Here is a 22,099-nt window from a genome sequence, read left to right as displayed (position 1 = left end):
GGAGATGATGTTCTTAGCATGGGCATCACTGTTTCAGCACCAGAAATCACACTGGTGAGCATGTCTGTAAATCTCAACCATAAAACAAGGTTACAGCTGTCATTTTGGCAGAGATTATTGACCATTTATTTGCAGAATAGAGCTCAGAGCATTGTCTGACGTTATCTATGATAATGTATCTATAACTTCTGAAGAGTTTCCTTGGTACTGCCTATCATCCTTACATGCCCCATTGAAATAGGTATCTTACCAAGGTCCTATGTAAGTGGCTATGTCTAGATGTGTCGTACATATTGAAAATTTTTTCATGGGCTTTCATGTTACTTTGAAATTAATTAATTATTTCCCCTCACACACATACACATACATACTTTAAGGTGACCTGTAATCAGTGTATACTAGGGATGGTAAGATTCACTGATTCACATCGGTGCACTGGCATAAAAGTTCACGATGTGATTGCCCCAATTAGAAAAGTGTGCACTGGATACAATTTGGGATGAACTCGGGATGCATCGTTTCTAACATCTTTGCATTGGTAAAATCTGATTTATTCATGTATAATTATTAGTAGAGGCCCTATGCTTTTATTATTTAGAAATGTGACCAATAATTTCTGACCAGTAATTTTATATTTAGATTGATTCCTCCTCTCTAAACTGTTTCTCAGGTGCGCTCTCTCATCTCCACTGCTGTCAGTGGCCGATTCTTGTCAAGTCTCTCGGCCAAGTCTTGCGTGAGTTGGAGGCATGTCCAGGAGAGTCATAGATTATCATGGAGGAGGAAGAGCTACACATTCCACTGAATTGCTACAAATCAAATGTTTGGCGACACGTTGGATTTTTCAAGAGAGATGGACAATTTGACAAGACGCATGCAATTTGCAAAATATGCCGTGCTGCTGTAAAGTACACAAGCAGCACGGCTAACTTAAGTAAATGGCACTTTTTTAGTTAATTTATGATTTGCTGTCTGCTTAAGAAGAACCAAAGAAATAAAATCAAACTATCTGTACCATATAGCATCATATTCTTTTGCATTGCATTGTATCGCGTTGAATCATGTTGTGTTGAATCAAATCATGTCGAATCGCATTGCATCACAATAGGGGTGAATCGTATCGTATCGCATTACTAGTTGCTTCATATGTATCTTTAATGTATCGGATTGTTGGCAACGCATCGAGATCTGTATCGCATCGGCCTCAGTGATGGAGATGCACATCCCTAGTATATACAGAGCAGACAGTGTACAGCAGCGTGTACTCTAACAGTTTGTGGAATGCACAGTCCAGACACCCCTCCCTTCCCCCTAATGTCGGTGTAGTTGGAGACACTGATTATACGACTGCTAAGCACTGCAGGTGAAAACCGCTGATGACACAGCTCTTAATTGTAATCTTCTCCAGAGATTGCAGGACCTCGTGTGACGCACTGCGCAGTAGCGGCAGTGGTGATCAGACCGGCTCACTGCCGGATTAGCGTGCACTGACTCTCTCTGTGTCAGTACACACACATATACAGGCAGCAGAGTCATCAAAGCAAGCACATCAGCAGAACGTTCCAAACCTTAATGTCACGCGTGCTCTCCCCTGACTGCTGACCATGTTCACCTGAGACCACACAGGCCAGACGCTGTAGGTATGGATTGGGTTTGTGACGGGGGGGTTAAACACTGTACTGTAGGTTAGTGGTCGCTGTGATATTTGCGGGCGGTCAATCACTGATGTCAGAACAGGTGCACGATTGTCTGCTGTCACCAGCCCAGCCAGTTGCGGTGGTTCTGGAACATTCAGAGCGTGAGTATTCTAAGCATGGCGCGTGGGTGTGTAATGGTAGAGGGAGGTATTCTGGGAAGGGAGGGGCGGTAAAGATGAAGGTGTTCATTGGGCAGGAGCCTCGTGTTCATATGACACTGGAAAAATCTTTAACATTCTTTTTTAAATCAGAATAACCATAGACTCCTAATATAGATCTCTGTGTGTTTTATTTTTTAAAATAGATGGTTTGTAGTTCAGATTATGGGTATTACAGTGACTTTGTGTGGTTATAACTCTGAAGTGCCTCCTCTTCTTTTTGTGACAAGTTATTAAAGAGTCAGGAAAATATTGTTTAATTGTTGTCCAGACAATGTGAATATACAGCAGACCACCAAACCATCAGTCCACCAAACTACAATTCTGATTCTCCAGACCACTGACTGTGCTCAGACCACACAGGCTGAAGCCTGTGGCTGGAGGTACAGCACTGACTGTAAATTAATGGTCAGTGGGATAACTTTAATTTAGTGAGTAACATTAAGTAATCCTAAAGGGTATTAACAATATTAAGTGTGGGTGTTTTAAAGGGGTAGGGCATTCTCTATCGCTCACAACACTTTGCTGTCTCAGATCCATACAGTTACCATATCTAGCTTTGAGGGAGGAGCTCACACTTGCTACACATGCCCCAGAGGCCCACCCACATGAGCACCACATGGCCCACACTCACAGCGAAGGGGAGACTGAGAAAGAGTAAACAGTATCAATGAGAGGATGGGGACGGGCTGGGATGCGGCTTGGTTTATACTGCCTCCAGGTATTACGACGTCTCTGTCTCTTATTTGTCTTGTGTATTAGCTCTGAAGGTTCTGGTCACCTGTCTCGCCTGTTTCTGAGCATGTGATGAATCACTGCTCGGAGGATTGGTGCAGCGCCACTGGGCCAGCCATTTTTGTGCTCCTGGAACGTTCATTGCGCAAGCATTCAGAGCATGGCGCGTGGGCGTGTAATGCTAGAGGGAGGCATTTTGGTGAGGGAGGGGCGGTAAAGCCATGGCCCTCAGGGCGGAGATCAGAGATCAAAGCTTTCATGTGGGCAGGAACCCCGTCGTCATCATCTGGTATTGGTAAGGTTTTAAACAGTCTCAAGACTTACCTGGTAGAGCTGTGAGCTCCTTGCGTAGACCAGCATCAATTTCATCAGGCTTTTCAGTTCAGATTGTTGGAATTAAAATGTCTTTACCTCTGCAGCTTCATTTCTTATGTGTCTCCCTTCCTCTTTCTGTCTTCATTCATTTCTTTTGCCACTTGACCGTGACCCTTCTAGTTAACTGCTACACCTCACACACACAAGGTGCGAACACTCCTCAGGTACCAAAGCCTAGATTTCACACTACAAACCACACAATGCACCACAGCAGATTCATTGCTGTTTAGTGGAAAATTGATGACATCCTGGTAATGTAGCAGCCTGGTGAGTTGCTAGGAAGCGCTGATACAACGCTGACTTGAGGACCCCCCCACATCAGAACACCCTACCCAACTGGACAAAGCCTTATGTTTTGTTGTTGGGACTCCTAGTTGTAGTCAGTTAATGACATAGACTACACACTGGGCTACATGTCTGGCTTGTCTGCTGACAAAGTTACTCAGAGCCATTCAGTGAGTGGCTGATAGTGCCACTTTTTTTTTTAACTAAACACAATCTGAGTGTTCAGATCAAAGGGCTGTGCTGTAATGTTATGGTCCTCCCCAGGAGACGCAGCACCAGTGAGGCGCGTTACAGACCCAGAGGATCTGCTGCCCTGTCAGCTGTGAAGGAGGGTGCGGTCTGTAACCCGAGAGCAGGGGGCAGATGCAGAATTAGGAAGCCACATGCCTAGCAACAGCACCTAAGCAACAGCAAACAAATGCCTGCCCGGAGTCCAGTGTCCCAGGAAACGCCTAGGCCATTCACTTCTCGCGTGCAGCTTCAATCATAAATTTGCAGCTGCTTCAAAATAGAAAGAGACGCACCCCGCTGTGTAAATTTAGGTTGCTATGAGAACAGCATGGCTCCCGAATGGCATGTTCCTGTGCCCCCCCACCCCCACCCTAGTCTTGCGGTGTGGTGTGGGCATTCACTGTGCATCCTCCTCACAAAAGGGTGAAAAACACAAATAGCCTCAGACAGGAACCACTGCAGCACTTCAGAAAGGAGTGCTGCAGTGTACCATCCGTGGTCCTAACTCCTGACTAAACAGTTTTTTTTAAACTGGATTGCAGTTGAGATAAAAAGAAAATTCGTCTTGTTCTGGGCCAGCCCTGTTGCGTGCATCGTGTGGTCTCAGCTTACTGCGTGCAGAAGGACCAGGAAGTGAACGTTATGTGACGGAACTGCAGGTGAAGGCGGTTTTCACGTCATCTATCACACACCTGTACCATTCACCTTTGGAGAAGCCCTCCTTTGGAGAAATGACGTCCTCTGCTGTGGCCTTAGCCGATGTCTGGAGAAGATAATGATCGTTTCCTGAATTCCGTTGAATGTTAAGTATGAAAGGTGTTAATAGCCAAGATGTATTATTGAATATAATCAGGTAATGCAAGGTTCACAGTATTTCTGGAAATATAGCTCATACAATCACAATTTTTGCTCATGTTATACTTAAATTGTACTGTTGCCAAATCATGTTTGTTTAGTCATCGTGCAAATCTATTGTAAATCTAAAGTAAATCTAAAGTAAAGTAAAAAAGAGCTGTTTTCAAAGTAAGCCCTTTAACAACTGGGTTTGACATTTCAAAACACAAAAGTATGGTACCTGGGGCATGTTAAAGTGTAGTGGTAGTAGGGCTGTGTTTATTTTCATGGTGAGGTTTAGAGTGATGGATTGAATGAGAAACCTGTAGTTTGAATAGAGCCCATTTTAAATGACAAAGAACAGAAGGAACAGAAATAAAAGCACGATTATATCTGCCTAAAAGAAAGGGGGGATTGTTTTTGTGTCTGTGTGGGGGGGTGCGTGCTCTGGGCAGGCAGTGGCCACATCTCGCTCTCCCTTCTGGTTCTGGGACGTGTTCCAGGAGTCAGGCGGACTTCAGCGTTTCAGCTGTAGGCACCACCTTCACTTATTTACGCCTTTAGTGAAAGTTGCTGTCGCTGCCTTCAGAAGAAATCTCAAGGTTTCATAATGACTGCTTCACTTATAATATCTGAGAGCACAATGATATATTTACCTGAAGGAATGTTTGCATGAATAAAGCCTCAGCTTTTGTAGTCTTGGCTGTTTGAGTTTCTACCTTTCCTTGTTTGCACTCTGGGTTGTTGTATAATTATGATTTTGGATTGTCTTGTGAACACAGTGTATACTATAAAGGTATAAAGGTAGAGCAAAGACAGGCAGAGTAGGCATAACAAAGGGTCAGAAAAGTTCAAAGCAGAAAAAGTAGTGTTACAAATACTGAGCTGAGAGGGTACTTAAGATGTGTATGTATGCATACAAAGAGTACAAGATGTCTTCATTTCAGATATTCACCAACACACACACACAAACCTTACTCTCTCTCTCGCTCTCTCTCTCTCTCTCTCTCTCTCTCTCTCTCTCTGTAATTCCTTCCAAAACCTGTTCTGTTTTAGAAATAGAATAGAAATAGTTTGCCTTTGGACATTTGTAAAACACCTTACATTTACAGATCCTAATTTGTCTCAGTTCGGAGGAGAGTTGTCAGTGAAATGCAGTAAATAGTAGGCATTTCGCTCTCAGGCTTACATCCGCTATCTTCATCTGCTCTGAAAAACCCTGAATGAGCATCTGAAAACTGAGAGGTCTGCTGTGAACTTTAAGTAAATGAAAGGGAGCTTTGTTCGTGTGAAGGGAGGGTTTTAGTGCTGTTATCAAGTCTCCCTTTTTACGAATGCCAGTTAATTCATCATGGCAAGTCAAGCTATGAAATGTTAATGTTCAGGCTGGTTATTATTGATTAAATGAAGTAAGGTTAAATTTATGATTATTGGCAGATGCTACTGTTACTGGCCTGTTGTTGTGATCCGCTCAATCACTATTCTTTATTTCTTTATTGTAGTTGGCTGTTGGTTCAGAATTTAATTGCAGAATTCGAGGTGTTTGTATTTTAGGTTGTTCATAGTGAATGTATTTGCAAATTTTTCAGTGTTGAAAATATTTATTCAGATTTTTATTTAATTAATATTTATTCTGACCATGTCTTTCACTTGATGTGGGTTAAATGGGCTCTTCAGTTAGTATAGTGTGAGGCAGAAAGTGCGCGGAGATGGAAATGTGTTAGAGTTGTTAGAAGTGTTAGGAGAGGAGGTGCTCTCGGAAGAATCTACACACACATATCTACACACAGAGCTACGAAGTTAAGTCTGTTCAAGTAAAATACATTTGTTTTATGGTTTTTGCTTTGTTTTTGAATGTTTTAGGTGCATCTATTGAAACATACATCGCTAACCATGGTTTTAGATACGGTCAATGGAAAGATTCAAAGACCATACGGTCAATGGAAAGATTCAAATGTCTGTTGAGCTCTACAGGGTTATTTATTTGCTAAAAATGACTGGGAACTTACTGAGGCAAAACAAATTGGCTCGATTTCTCTGGGATAAGGGTGTGTAGGTCAGGCAGCGTGTGCGCCTCTCACTGCTCTCAGGAACCTTGCGATTCGTCAGGTACAATGTGTGTCCACTCTGCTGTAGTACACTGTGTCCATTTGCAGTGCAAAAAATAGCCACTGAATGTGTGCAGGTGTATCAGAGGGTTACATTTGTCTCACCTAAGTGCCATTCCACAAGTGCAGAACGCTGTTGCAATGAGGCAAGGCAGTGTACAATTGGTGATTCCATCACAGAATTGCAAAAAAAAACAGGAAAAAGTGGAAAAAAGCTCAGGGGTGATTGTGGCCCCCTCAGTAAGTGTTTTTGGAGATCATGTCACATGCTTGTACAAGATGTAGAAACCCATTCATTGTGTGTGTACCTAACATTTTGTGTACCTGAGCACTCAAGCTCACGGTCCAGATCACTATGCAAGTCAGATGGTTAGTGGTTCGGATCAGTAGCAGTATCAGTAGTATCAGTTTGAGACACTTCACTTTTGTTCTGGGGCCAGTGCATCAGCTGTCTCACTGCAAGAATAATAAACAAGCATGAAAGCACAGACTCTTTTTACTGACTTGTTTTTATTTCATATACACAAAATCAAAATCTTGCACTGGATGTGCAGTTATTAAAAAGAAAGAGAATGAACTTAACGTTGCATTTATTATTGTCATATGTATCCCTGTTTAGTGTGGATGCACCTCAGATTGTGATGGGCCCGTTATTTTAAGCTCTCTGACTGTGCCATGCCCTGTCTAGCAATGTTGCATTTTTCATTTGCGGTAACTTTTATAATGCTTTCGTGGTCCCATCCCAAAATTTCAGAACAGGACAGTCTGTAGCTGAAAATTAGTATTCTATATTAATGCCAGTAGAACAGGAAAAGCCTCAGAACAGCTGACACAAGGGACTCAGTGGAAAGTGGTTTAAACCAGTGTGCTGACTAGCTGGCAAATTGTAGGCAACTGTACAGATATAAACTACTCTGTACCAAACTTTTGTGAACCAAGGAAAATATTGTGTTGTGGGCTATAAAATATCTTAATTTGCTTATAAAATAAAGCCATTGTGCTCTGCCAGCCATGATACAGGTACATTTGAATGAGACTATAGACAGATTGAAATGAACTTCCTTCTGATTTTAACTGGTATTTTTAAACATCTTATACAATTAATAAGTCTGTAATTACTTTAAATATTCCAGGTATAACACATATAGCAAGGTATACCTGGATTCTAGTTCTACACGGTCTCCTATTACATATGTAAGTAACAGAGTGTCATGGTGCAGCACACTCATTTAAAGGTTATGTGGCATCCTGATTGGCCTGTCACTCTCATACCTTTGTCACACCTTCAGCTCATTAAAGATCTATTACCAAACTACTTGTGGCTTGCACCACATATTCCCAGCCCACTTACCACTTGCTCCAGAACTGTTACACTACCAAAACTGATACTATCCTGACCAGCGCTTGCTGTTCTTGTGCCACCTACTGTGAATATGGCTGTTCTTTGATTAACATGGCATTTTAAAGAGTAATAGAAACTTTTGGGTGGTGCAAAGGTGTTCTGTGTGTGTGTGTGTATGTGTTTATACCTGTGTATTACTGCATGTGTTTGTACATTTTTATGTCGGCATTACTGGATCACTTTAGAGACCCCCCAGAACTGTTACAATGACAGTTACATTGAATGGGATGTGCTTGCATTGGGTTAATTAATTTTTCAACCACTTAAAGCCTTTAACAGCATTGTCAATCTTCAGTCTTCAATAATGGTGTGCTGAGGTCCTATGGCAGTGTGTTGTAGTGCTTTAAGAGCTAGGCTTCTAACCCAGAGTTTGCAAGTTCAATGTCAAGGTGGGCCACTCCAGTTGTACCTGTGAGCTACTGACCTTGAGATACTTAACATGAAATTCTTCAGTAAACTCCAACTCTGTAAGGGAATAATATGTAGAAATGTAGGAAATGCATTTGCCCTGGATGAAAGCATCTGTTAATCAAATAGATATAATCAAAATAAATAAAGCAGCAGTGACAGTGGGCCAAGCATGAGCGAGGCCCAGTTTGCACAAAATCGGATGAGGTGGCTGACCTTTGTGACCCGTTGACATGGCTTTGTCTGTGGGAGCCCGGTAGGATATCATGCTGCAGAAACCTGCAGGAAAATTAAGAGCTGTCAAGGGTTTGGGCTTGTCTGGCGTTCAGAATTGAATTCCTTAGAGAAAGTTAGGGTCACTTGTTAATTTGAAATTCACTGATCTGATACTACCTATAGCCCTCTAGAATACTGTTAGGTTCAAATTAGGACAAATTATTGAAAATTTATTGCCTTTCAGGTCTAAAGTGTACAGGCTACAGCTTGATTGGTTCAGGATGGCTGATTTGTTTTTCTGAAAAAATCACAATGAACAAACTTAATAAAGAGCTGTACAATGATTGTGCATGCCAAATTTTACAATAATTAGTCTCATGGTTAATGACAAGATTGTTTATTATTAGGAACAGTATTCAGTTATGGCCAAAAATGTTAATTGGTTTTTTTGTAGTTAATGACATGATTATTTTTTATTACTTGGATTGGTATTCAGTTAGGGCCAAAAATGTTAATTGTGTTACAGTTCATGACAAGATTTTCCAAAATTATTTGGAATGATATTCAGCTATGGCCAAAAATGTTGGCACACCACGTTTGACACTGATACGCTCAACGGTGAATAAAATTAAGCAATGATAATAATAAACAGATTTTATTTCAATAGTGTTCACCTTGTTTACAGTTTTCAGCATTAGACTCAATTTTGGCCCTTACAAGAGAGGCTGTGTCTCCAGGTTTACCGAAAATGATCACCTTCCTTGGTGTTCCATTTCACAGCTGTTTGGAAGAGCTGAAGACTGAGCAGAAATTGTTTTTTTTTAATGTAGTAGAGTGAAATGGCCTCCTTTAGAATATTGAAACATAAGAACAGTCACTTGATTCAAATGGCTAGAAAGATTGGTTATTTGAAGATTTAAGACTGTGGACATACGGTCATCTTAATCTGCATTTTGTTTTTTTAGGGGTGTCTCAAATGATGTATTCTTATTTTATTTTTAGGGCTATTATTGTTGTCATTGCTTTTTATGCATGATTAGCACCATATTTAAGTATATTTATTACTTTCAAAGGGACATATTTTAATGAATTACTGAGAATTGCCATAGATACAGGGGATATTATGAGCACAGTAGGACTGATTGGCCTGTTGTAATTATAATACTCTAATGCTCTAATGAGTTATGTAATCCCAGGATTGTCCAGACTGTCACATGACAGGTGTTCTTCCGTCTGTCCCAGGAAATTCTCTGCAAAAGAGCTGCATTCATTTCGAAGGAATATTAAAAATATTAATTAATAATTAATTAAGTATTGTTTTTGTAGAGGTTGTACGTTCTTCTTAAAAAGAAACACTTGAACACTGATTCAAGTCATAGAATAGTAACCTTGGTTTTATCCTAAACCTGGACCAGTTGGTTCAGTTTTGACACTGTCACGGGGATGGCATTGCTGTATAAGCTGTTGGAAATAGGAGGTTCTTTATCTCAAGCAGGTGATTAGTCATGAAGACCCACCAAACAGGAATAGCGTTTATCAGCTGAGTCCTACTCATTAAAATAAAACTATAGAAAGAAGCAAACCATTTTGGTTTCCATGGCCAACTGTAGGCCTGTGATTTCAGAAGCTTTTCTCAGTAGGTGAAAATACACATGTCTGTCATTTATAAAGAGTGCATGCAGTATTACCATACAAAAAATAATATACTGATCATATTTTAGAAGAATATATCAATATTTTGAAAATATGTAATTTATTGCCTTTTTGGTATATATTTTAAATGTATTTGCAGTTCGCTTTTTTATGGCTGAATAATATATTACATATTATAAGACATTTAAATTTTGTATGGGTTCAGTATTTTTTTATAGTCTCCAAAAGACTCCCAGTCCTAAAGTAGCAGCTTCTGGGACAGCACAAAAGTGAGACTTATTGTTTCTTTAGGAACAGAGAGGGGGTTATTTGGGTCACAGAATGTAAACAGACTAATTTTAGAACTAAGCTTTTAATCTGTTTCACTTACATACTACCATCAGACCTTAACAACCCCCCGAGACTGGGAATATCCCACACTGCTTAACAAACCAACAGATTGACTCCAGTTTACCCCGCCCAGCACTTGACTGAGAGAGAAGGTGATGTGCTGAATCTGTTAAGTGCTGAGAGGGAGAATTTCATGTGCTGGGTGTGGTTAGGGGCTAAGGGAGAGAGAGTGGGTGTGTTGCATTTGATTTGGCTGAGAGACGGTAGGTATGTTGGGTCTGTTTACAACTGGGAGAGATTTTCTGAGAGAAGACTACAACTGGGTCTGTCTACAACTGAGAGAAATTTCTCTCTCTTTGTGTGTGTGTCTCTCTCTCTCAGACTGTTGACTGTTGACTGTTGGCCTTTTTTGTTTGCTTTTTGAGGTTGTTTATGTTCTATGCTGGTTTGAAGAAACTGGATAAATAGACGCTCTTTCACTCACACTTTTACTACAGTGACATAATGATGATGTGAGTTACTTCCCCCACAGCCTGAAAACAGGAGGCCAAATGCCACATGTAATAAAATGACAAACTACAGAAAAAGTAACCACTCAAGTGGAAAAGAAGGACTTGTCCCGTAGAGGGAGTGTCTGTCTGTAGGACACATATTGTCTGAGCCGTATTGAAAGCGAAAGTCTTTTGTCCTCCTCTGTGGGCCCTTTGACTGGACTGAGCAGTCTGTGAACATCACAGAAGCTTCCCTCTTCAGTGGCATTTTCAGCATGTCCACAGTGTCCACCGTACCCAGCTTTTCCTGTCATTCTACGTCATTTCTCCTTCAGGTCCCTGCCCGCCCCGTATCTGAGGTTACCTGCAAAATAATAGAGTCAAATTTCCTTTTGGAATTGTTCAGTTTTTTTCCCTTGCACTTTGTCATAGGTGACTCTGTTTTCAAGGACGCATTACGTAGCATTTGAGATGTGTTTCACAAGGTGCCTTTGGACGCGTGTCACAGGGAACACTTGGCTTTTCTGACCAATCATTAACTTAGCAAGGCTGGGTTCAAAGGTCCCAGCGCATTCCGGCACGCTGCCGAGGAGAGGAGGAGCCGCAGACACTCCTCCCGTGCACCAAGTGCGTCTAACCTGTCTAGGAAATCTGTGCATTCCTAACAGCGAATCTGGACCCGGGCACTGCTCTTGCTCATGTGAGTCTGACCTGTTTATCCGTGTCTAGCATTTTCGCAGAGAGGGGAAAACAGGATGAGGTGAAAGATTGAATATGTGCAGGCGGGTGTTTACTGTGAACAATATCACTGACAGGACGAGTGTTCACCAAGCAGGCTGAGATACTGTCAGTCAGATCAGTAGTCATGTGTCAAACACATCTTTTGCCCCTATCCGGCGAAAGCAGAGACATGCACCTCCACCCTGGTGTTAAATGTTGACACTTCAGTCATAAAGTCATCATCTAAGTTATGCTTGGTGTTTAAATAGCCAAATTGTCTTGAAGTAAGGCAAAAGAGTTGTTTAAAAATGTAAGCAGTTGGAAAGGATGCATTTTTGTTGAAAATGTATGTTGAATGTGATTTATGTTTTGTCAATTGAAAATATTACATCTTTAGAACTTAAACCGCTGTGCATAGTTGAATTGATATTATGTTTGGGATAACTGGGTTGTAATTTAGAGCTTAAGCTTTAAGCCATGCCATGCCAAGACAGTAATTTTGAGCTGTAATAGGGCCCATGTTTGTTTCAGCATCTATTCGTTATATGGATGGATATGGCGTATTGTAATCAGCAGCACATGCAGAGTCTGCAGGTGCTGTGCCTATGGCTATGTGTAAGCAGGCGCGGGTCGCTGTCGGTGACCTTTCAGAAGGAGAGGTCTAAAAAAAGCCGAACGTCACCGTGACAACCGCTAAACAGTCTCTGTGCGGCGGTGGGCTTTATCACGCTGCCTGCGATCACATTAAGAGAGCGGGGAGAGTGCAGGTGGAGCGCTGTGCCTCCCAGGGGCTCCGCCGCTGCTGCGGTGAGTCTGTTACCGCAGTCCCATCAGTGTTCAGTCTCTGGTGAGCGCACAGCAAGCAGCGAGAGTACCGTACCATGCGAGCCTGAAGGATCATGGGATCACCATGCTGCCATTTGGGCTTTGCCCACTTACCGTCTGACTCTTTACAGTCTTTGCCTCCTCACTTCTCAAGAGTGCTTTTTTCTAAATAAAGCCTGTGGAAATGTAACCTCAGAGTCAAAGCTGAATTTGTTTTTATTATGTATCTTTATGGGAATATAACAGGTAAATTGGTACTACTCGATATGGAAATAGTTTTTGCATTAACAAAAAACATCAGCTTTGCTGTGATTTTTCCATGGGGGCTTGAGGACAGTATATTACAGCTCCAGAGCAGCAGTATGTACTATAATGCCCACTCATTGTCTCTCTCTCTCTCTCCTAAAGTAGGAGGATGAAGGCCCGTGCTCCCCCTCCACCCCCTGCCCCACAGCCTGCCCCGCGTAGGATCTTCCCCACCCGAAATGTGGTGCCTGATGGTGGGCAGAGTGGCAGTGATACCAAGGAGAACATCATCCGCCCCTCTGTGGACCTGCTCGTCACTCTCCCTGAGGGCTTCCAGACCTCCTGCACTGTGGATGGCAAGTAAGTGTCTGAGGCAGGCTACATCACACAGTATGACCTTTGCTTTATGACATCACTGATTACAACACATAGAAGTGTGATCTGCAGGTGTTTTCACAGATATTCCGTTTACTGAACATATGTGCTCATAGAGATATGGTAGAAACCAGGGCTTCCACAGACAGCACACCATTGGTACCTCTAATTAACAAGTGGAACCTCCTAGATGTGAAAGCACAGAGAAGGAAGAGAGAGATGAACATCTGAGAAGTAAATAGAATATCTATGGTTTTCTCCTGGATAAGGCATGTGCAACTGTGAGCTCTGAATGGCACAGTTCAGCCACATTGTCTGTCTTTCTCCAAGGATACTAACACTGTCAGAGCCAGCAAGGGTGGGTAAGTTTGTGCAGTGAAGGATAATAGTTTGAAGCAGGTAGTTAAATTCTCACGTGGAACAGAACCCTCATGGACTCTGTCCTTGCAGGATGGGTGATCTGGCCCCATCTGTAAATGATTTAAGAGTCGGGCTGTGGCTGCTGCAGTGTCATGCTGCATGAGTCTGAAATGGCTTTGGACGTGACTAATACAATGGTATGAGTGTTTGGACAGTGATAAAGGGCTATTAATATCTTTGTAATGAACTGAGGCAGTTGTGAATGTCCTCTGAAAACGACCCAGAGACTCTGTATTGGGGGGGGGGGGGGGTCTTAAAGCAGTGGTAATTACAGCATTCGCTCCAAATGAAATGTTAGTGTTAGTGCATCTTATTTAATAATAAGAATGAATGTCTACTTCACAGTTACACACCCATTTGGCATTGTTACTTAAGTAGTTAATATTTTCCTAATTACCTCTTTCTTTCGGAAGTCCTGGAATGCATGTGTATATATGCATTGTTATCTGTCTCGGGTAGCAAAATTTCTGATATCGGTGACGTTATGGAATGCTTCAACATCGTCAAACTGCTCTCACAGGGCTACATGTTAGTTTGGGTAGTAATCAGCAGACTTACCTCATATACAGTAGATGCCAAGTACGCTACATACGGTGTGTCTGCATTGTGTTACCGTGGAAGACTTGCACCAAAAACTAGTGGCATATTTTGAGTGTATCCCCTTGGGGTAAACAGTGTTTGTGGGGGTGATTGTTAGCAGCTGATTTGCTGGCATTTAGGTCACAGCAAGCCGCACTCTCTGGTGAAGCGGCGAATTGAGGACGCCCCCCCCCCCAATGCATAAGCAAGTGTCTCTGTTAATCAGCGTCGCTCACAAAACTCGCCCCTGTCCTGCACCCCTTCTGCACAGCCAAACAGAGCCACACAGTTCTGTTTGACTGCATACCAAAGATATTTTCTGTGCTGAGGTTTCTTAAACTGCAAGTTAAGCAGCCCACAACTGACATAATTAAATATCCAAAACTAGCGATTTGGTCCTCATAAAAAGTCCCCTATCTGTGTAGTGACCTCACACTGATATACATGTATTGCAGTAGGTACGGGTTTCCAGACAGTGGTTGTTTATGTATTGGTGAGTTTTGAGGTTGGCTCTTTGACGTGGGCATAAGGATATTAATGACTGGGTTGGAGTCTGATGTTAGTATTCCTGTAATCAGAATTAATGTGGCAAAGCTATCTTAGAGATCACATTACTGATGCATCTTTTGATTACTTTCAGAGTTATACAACTTATACTGCTTGATAGATATGGATAGGCATACTATGTGTCCGCAGATTTTTATTTGCTCACGGATTCATGTCTATTCATGGGTAATTAGGGCTATTTTCTTCAATTTGCTGCAGGAATAACTGTGACTGTCAAAGGAGTGATGAACAGTCTGAATTGTGTGTGTTTGTGTGTGTGTGTGTGTGTGTGTGTGTGTGTGTGTGTGTGTGTGTGTGTGTGAGAGAGAGAGAGTGCAGGCTGAAATATCTAGTAGGTTGTCCGCATAAAGTGAAAATCATAAAACAATAACTTAAGGCATAAACATAATACAATAATCAGGTGATCAATGTCCGCATTTATGTAATTATGCAATAAACACGTGTAATGTGTCAAGTAAACGTGAGAGCGTGGGTGTTGGTGCTAGGCTCTGCAGGCTAGGACAGACAGTGAAACTTGGAACAGGGAGTGCTGCCTGTCAGGAGTATTCCAAACTGAGTGAGATTTTTTTTTAAAAAGTGAGATTTTCCTGCATTGTTTATGAATGTAAAACAGCGCACTCCTGGATAAATCTAAATACAGCTGTCTTTGTGAAACATCCAAGCAACAATAAAATAGCAGAAATTATTTTCTACGCCCCCATACATTCAGTATTTAGCAGCCTCATTTATGTTTAAGCAGTTTATCAGTTGTGTGGCATTCAGTTGGTTCCAGTGTGTATGTCTCTGTGTTTGCTCTGGTGCTGAAGCAGGTGACTGGCTGACTGCAGCTGTGCTAATGACAGCCCTGTAGGATGCACACGTGAGCTTCACACTGTAGCATTGTTTCCCTCCCTTATAAATCTTTATTGTCCTGTTTCTAATGCTGACTTCTCAAACAGCACAGAGGACACCTTCTTCCTAAAATAATTAGGTTAAGTGGGATTCCTGCACCCTTAAATTAGTAATCACTGCAGCTGTCTTTATGAGAAAAACTGATCTGTTTGTGATAGGCAAGAATAAATCTTGGGAAAATAACAGCTGAATATGGTCAGAACTATTTTGCTCTGTCTACACTCTGTGGAGTAAATATGAATAAAAATCATATAATGAGGACGTTTCCTATTTTTCACAGTTTCTGTTGTGTTTAATTATCAACCAGCACAGTGTCTGAAGATGATAGCATGGTTTATTGTGTAAATTACCTATTCTGTTGCAGTCCTGTCTTTAGGTGTCAGGGATGAAAAGTCAGCTATGATGAGTTGATTTCTCAGGGTTTCAAAGAGCAGACTTGTGTTGCTCTTGTGTTGTTCTTCTTTGGAAAATTGGCATCATCTTTATGTTCTTCCTGTGACATTCATTTATTTTTTAAATTTACGTTTTTATTTTCGCTCAACCTTTATTGTACCATGTCGGATCAATTGACTTCTGTTCTGCGATGACAGCCTAATGGAGCTATTTATTTTAGGGGAGGGCATTATTTTAGTCAATTAACCCAGGAGATTATTAGATGGCCTGATTGAAAAGGGCTGATTGGGAATTGAGCCAGGACACCAGGGAATCCCCCTACCCATTGTAAGCAAGGAGTGCCAGGGAGTCTTTAATGCCTGCAGAGCCACAGGTTTCAAGTCACATTAAAAGATGGTATCACCAACAGTACAGTGTCCCCATCACTACATGGCGTACTGGTTTCTTGTAACATCTAGAGGGAAGACTGCCCCCTTACTGGCCCATTACCCAACATTCTGTTCCAAAATTTCTCTTGTGTGTTCTCTCCCAGCAAGAATCTCACATGACAGTCGTGATGTTTATTCTGTCAGTACACGGGGCATGCACTTTGTGATGCACTTTGTGATGGTGCATGTGCTTTCAGTGCATGTTGCGTGTGCTTTATTACAGAGTCAGTGCACGGTGCATGCGCTTTGTTGTGGAGTCAGTGCATGGTGCATGCGCTTTGTTATGGAGTCAGTGCATGGTGCATGTGTTGTGTTGCACAGTCTGCATTCTGTTATGCTAGTATCACAAAGAGAGTCCAAATGTTCAGCTCCTTGGAGCTTGAACTTCTGCGAGGGTTAGAAAAGCTCTGATATTATGGTTATAGAAATGAAATAACAGCTCATTTCTTCAGAAAGTTAAAAAAACACCAAATAGTTCTGCAGTCTGTTTAAATGTAAAATTATAAAATTATTTCTTGTTCCACAAGGTAAAGAGTAGTTTTTGGCTTAGTTTTTTTATTTTTTGGACCACTATTTTCATACTTTAAGTTTAAGAAAGAGATACCCGCCACAATCGTGCCCGTTTTTGAAGGTAGATGTTTTTGTTCTCATTGTGTAACAAGTCATTGAAGACAATTACAAAGATACAGAAATGCACCGTGTAGCTAATTCATTTACATTATATTTGGTATTTACTTTCTGAGGTTGGGTATCAACTGAAATATTTGAGCAGCTTTGGCTGTTCAAATATTGATATCTAGATTGTAGAATAACTTGAAAGGCTGTTTACGTAATCAGTGAGAGATTTATGATAATTATTTTCATGTAACAGACATGCATTTTTACTGCAAGGAAAGTGTCTAAAATCTTAATAATTTTCTGCTTTGTGGTATAACTTTATAAACTTGTTTTAATGCAAAGTCTCTGTAAGATTGAAAATAAATTAACGTATGGTTCTGTTGTATTAGAGAGCAGTTTAGATGTCTTTGCCATTGAGGAGTCCCATGCAGCTGAGAAAATGACTGCTGAAATAATTCATGCTTTTTTGGATTACTATTTATATTCCATTATCTAATCATGTGCTTGCCTCTGCCCTGACTTGGCCACACCAGTATGTCTGTCCCCACTTTATATTTAACCATACAGGAGGCATTGTGCACAAATGCTGTTGTAAGGCTCATGTTCAGCTCCACAGGCCTAAAAAGAGGCAAACATTGCACTGTTTCCTACTTTTGATGTGCTTTCTCAGTGAGAATAACATTGGAAAGTACAGCTCATTAGTGCTATAAATAAGACTAGATGCTGTTTGTAAGGATGGAGGCTGCTGTCTGTTGGTTGCAGTGCAGTGCAGTGCAGTTTCCTGTAGTCTCTCAGGGTGCTGTATTGGTTTCACATAGCTCTGTCTTTGCTGTTATGTGAGCTGGGTTTTTCAGTGCGAAGAACAGGGAGCATTCTTAGGTTTCTCCCCGGAATGACATTTACCCTTTTCACTTCAGTAGTTCCTGGCTATCGGGCCTGGGAACGCATCTCTTGAACACTGTAACCCTGACATGACAACCATGGCTTTCTTTTGAAATCACTCAGTGTTCCACAGGAAAACACCTGTGTTTTTGTTAGCGGTTCTACACCACACTGTAGGAGCAGCATTCCAGAATTTAGCTTGGCAGAATGAGTTTGTTCTTTTCAGCTGTACAATGATGAACTGTCATTCAGGCCCCGTCCCTCCTGAGAATACGGCAAATCTCAATTCACATACAATCACTGAGGTCTGGTCCTCAAATCCAGTCCTCAGGTACTGGTTTGCTGGGTGGGTTATATAATTCTGTAAGATGAGTGGGCCTCTGTGTGTGTGTGTGTGTGTGTGTGTGCACGCGTGCATCACCCCTCTGTAATTACAGGTCCCCCTTTCGGAGTTAACGAGGTAACCCTATCGTCCCTGTGTGTGTGTGTGGAGCTCAGGAGCGTCTCTTGCTTTCTCCGCAGTAAAGCGCTCATGGATCTGCTGGTGGACCTGTGCAGCCAGCACCACCTGAACCCAGCGCACCATACCCTTGAACTGCTGTCGCCCGCTGCACAGCCGCTGGCCTTCAAGCCCAACACGCTGCTGGGGGTGCTGGATGTGCACCGCATCCACATCAAGGAGAAGGTTGCGGAAGAGAAGGTGGTCCGCAAGCCCCTGCCTAAAGTGCCGGAGGTGAGTGAGGCTGCTCTCGCACCCTGTCAGCGCGTTGGGTGTCTCTCAGGCAAATGGCATTGTGGCATTGCATTCTGAAGAAGACAAGGGCTAGTGTCAGCTGAATCCGCACAAATACAAGGAAGCATTGTGTGAACCTCATTTAAGGGCAATACCAATGAATGCTGCATGTTCATATTTAATTATGTTGGATCAATGTCTGTAGAAAGAGCACTAAAACAGTAAGATGTCTCAGGTTTACAAACAGGTTATTTTTATTTTTATTATATGAGGTTATTTTCCTTCAATTACTAGTGAACATGCAGGTGAAATTGCAGGTATTGCAATCTTTATAATCATAGTGCAATGAATATATGAACAGCTTTACGACAGGCCTTGTTCTGGCCCTACGAACAAAGTTGTGATTGTTCCTGTCACAGCCTTGCAGACAGTGCTGTGATTATTCCTGTGAAGGTTCTGTGAGCAGCATTATGATTATTCCTATTGCTGTGAGCGGTTTTATCATTATTCCTGGCCCTGTAAAGGCCCTGTGAACAGTGTTGTAATTGTCCCTGTAACAGCCATGTTCTGCTCTCTGACATTATGCAATAGCAGCAGGACAGGCCTAAAACTCAGGAGAGAGTCCGGGAGAAGGTAGGTTTGTGTTCCACAGCTCCAGGGCTGGGGAGAGGAGTGCAGTGTGAGTGTTCTCTCTCTCCTCTTCCTCCTTCCTTTCTCTGCTTGTCTCATCCACCTTCTCTCTGGCCCTCCCTCTTATTTCGGGTTGTTGTTTCTATGAATCAAACTATAACCTGAAAGAATGAATACATTAGTGGGCAGTCTTGAGATTTTCAAGAAGAAGGAAGTCATGTGTTGCTATTCTCAATACCAGGAATGTAATATAATATGCAAGGGTTTTGACCTGATGATGCAGGCTTGTTTGGCTTTTCATTTTGTAGTTCTTTTTTTTTTTTTTCAAATCGATTTTTTGCAACTGTAAAAGAATTATGAATATATAATAAAAACTATACAAATACACCACTTTCAAGAGGTCTGTTGCTTCCTCTTTATCTTAATTACATTTATACCATTTAGTAGATGCTCTTATCCAGGGCAATTTACATAAGTTAGTATTATCCATTTATACAGCTGGATATATACTGAGGCATTTGTGGTATAGTACGTTGACCAAGGATACAACAGCAGCGTCCCAGCAGAGAATCAAACCAGCCACCTTTCAGTTACTAGCACTGCTTCCCCAGTTTTCCTTCTTCATCCTTCCTCTTTTAATACTTTTCACTCTTCCACACTCTCAGTGTCCCACTCTGTGTGCCAGTCACTTTTACAGTTCAGTTTGATTCCGTTACTGTTCAGCTTGATCAAAATACTTCATTGTCATGGTACTCCTGTAACACTCACATTGACAAATCTCAAATTCAAATAATGACACATTTCCCATTCTCTCTGAGGCCGATTCCTGTTTTTTACATTTCTGTCAGGATTTCCCTGTATTTCCCTTGGTTAGAAAGTGGAGTTTTCATGGACTCCGTTTCATGTCGTGTCAGCTGCATGTGAGCATTGCCTGCCCTCTGTGACAGCCTGTCTCTAGGGCAAGTCTCTGCTCTGCCTATGTGTTTTTGTTTGTGTTGTCCTGTCCTGATTTGTGGTAACAGGTGTTTAACTTAACTCTATCAAGCTATCTTTCTCTCTCTTGCTCTCTCTCTCTCTCTCTCTCTCACTGTCTCTCTATATTTCTGTCTCTCCCTCTCTCTTTCTCCAGTGTCCCCTGCTGTTCTCACTGGTTGAATTTTTCATGAATCTCTTACCTTTAGTTACCATGCATTATTTCTGCACGTCTCTGTGCTTGCTACCTAGTCTCTCTCTCACTCTCCCTCTCCTGGCTGCCTTCCAGAATCTCACAAAGAACCATATGATCACATCTCTTTCCATTGTTTTTGTTTGATATGTTGTGCTAAAGTCTAAGAACCAGAGAGGGAAAATATTTAAGAGTAGTAATGATTTTACTACTCTTAAATAATATACAGTCTAATACTAATTGTCTTTTGGCTAGAATGAGTAAAACCTGATCTTGGGGCCATTAGCAGTAATCTAAGAGCAGTGAAATGCAGGGAACTGCAGTAAATGGCTGGTCTGGCTCTTGGTGACTCTTGTTTAAGTGCAGTGAGTCTGAACACATCCTGTCTGCCGTCCTTTTAGATGTTCCACAAGTGACGGACACATATTCGCTCCCTAAACAGAGATCAGGTGGACGGCTCTCCATAAATTCTGATTCTTTGCCATTCTAAACAGTCTTGGATTGTTGTGGCTTTCTGTGAGCTGGTTGTTTGAATGCCCCGTTGTCTTTATGTTGAGCACGGAGGAGGAACGGAGGGTTTCTGTTTGGAGAGACAAAGGCCAGTGTGCTGTGCATAGCCCTTGAGTGCTGAAGTGGTCAAGATGAACTTTTTAAAGGACCATCTGCAGGCTCACTGCACACAGTGCTGTTGTGTGTGTACTGGCCTGTGGCAATGCCAGGGGATCATAACCAAACAAATTGCTTAGTCAGGGACTCTTCCTCATTCTCTTCTTCCTCTGGGATTCTATCCCACTGCCTCCTCAGGTACTTGATCCCTCTCCATTCTGTCTCCTGTGGTTCAATCACATTCCTTTCCAATCACATGCCATCTCTTCTGTGGCACACACTCCATTCTCCATCACACTGCATTATGACTTGTGGGACCTCTTTCTATTTCCCCTCCTTTGGGGCTGATGTTAATCCTGGTGGTGGCTGAGGGACACTAGTTCTGTGTGACCAGTTTTCTACTGTGTATACTCAATTCTGAAATATGGAAACACAGTTAGAACTGTAAAGTCCTTCAGACAATGTTGAAACTTTGACTGGCCTTTATTTTAAGCAGCTGTTTTTCACAGCTTTCAAGATCCAAGCATGGACTTGAAGCCAGGATCCTCTGCTTTAATCGGATAAAGTCCAATCTGTGAGCTTTACTGCCAAGATCTATATCATTGCTTGTGTTATCTCTTACTCTGTCTATCCGTCCATATGTCTCTCTCCCTCCCTCTCTCTCTCTCTCTCTCTCTCTGTGTCTATAATATATATATATATATACGCACACACACAACCACAAACACGTGTCTGTGTGTTTGTGCATGTCACAGGACCACCGACACCTCCAAACCTCTGTGTTTTTATAATATTTATATATGTGTGAAATGCATATATTTGTGTTTGACAGAAAACAGTGCGTCTGGTGGTGAACTACCACAGGACCCAGAAGGCTGTGGTGAGGGTGAACCCACTGATTCCGCTGGGAAGCCTAGTGCCGGTGATCTGTGAGAAGTGCGAGTTCGACCCGGCCCATGTCCTGCTGCTGCAAGACAACGTCAGCAACCACGAGCTGGACCTGGAGCGGTCCCTGAGCGAGCTGGGCATCCGAGAGCTGTATGCGCTGGACCAGAGTCTGGGTACGGGCCTGCCCAATCTACTGCTTTCTCACTTGCG

The 22,099-nt window shown here is 42.1% G+C and overlaps 1 protein-coding gene across 1 annotated transcript in view; it reads left to right on the top strand.

Annotated features, from left to right (window-relative positions):
- The window catches only part of cobl (cordon-bleu WH2 repeat protein), a 66,765-nt gene that overhangs the window by 7,313 nt on the left and 37,353 nt on the right, over positions 1-22,099 (top strand). The window contains exons 3-5 of the mRNA XM_036539549.1: positions 12,877-13,074; positions 18,390-18,600; positions 21,834-22,062. Coding sequence (XP_036395442.1) covers positions 12,877-13,074; positions 18,390-18,600; positions 21,834-22,062 — 638 coding nt within the window. The remainder of the gene's footprint in view (positions 1-12,876; positions 13,075-18,389; positions 18,601-21,833; positions 22,063-22,099) is intronic.

This window comes from Megalops cyprinoides, chromosome 10 (assembly GCF_013368585.1).
Source record: "Megalops cyprinoides isolate fMegCyp1 chromosome 10, fMegCyp1.pri, whole genome shotgun sequence".
Taxonomy (NCBI): Eukaryota; Metazoa; Chordata; class Actinopteri; order Elopiformes; family Megalopidae; genus Megalops; species Megalops cyprinoides.
The sequence above is the reverse complement of the archived record's forward strand: the minus strand, read 5'-3'. Positions and strand labels throughout refer to the sequence as shown.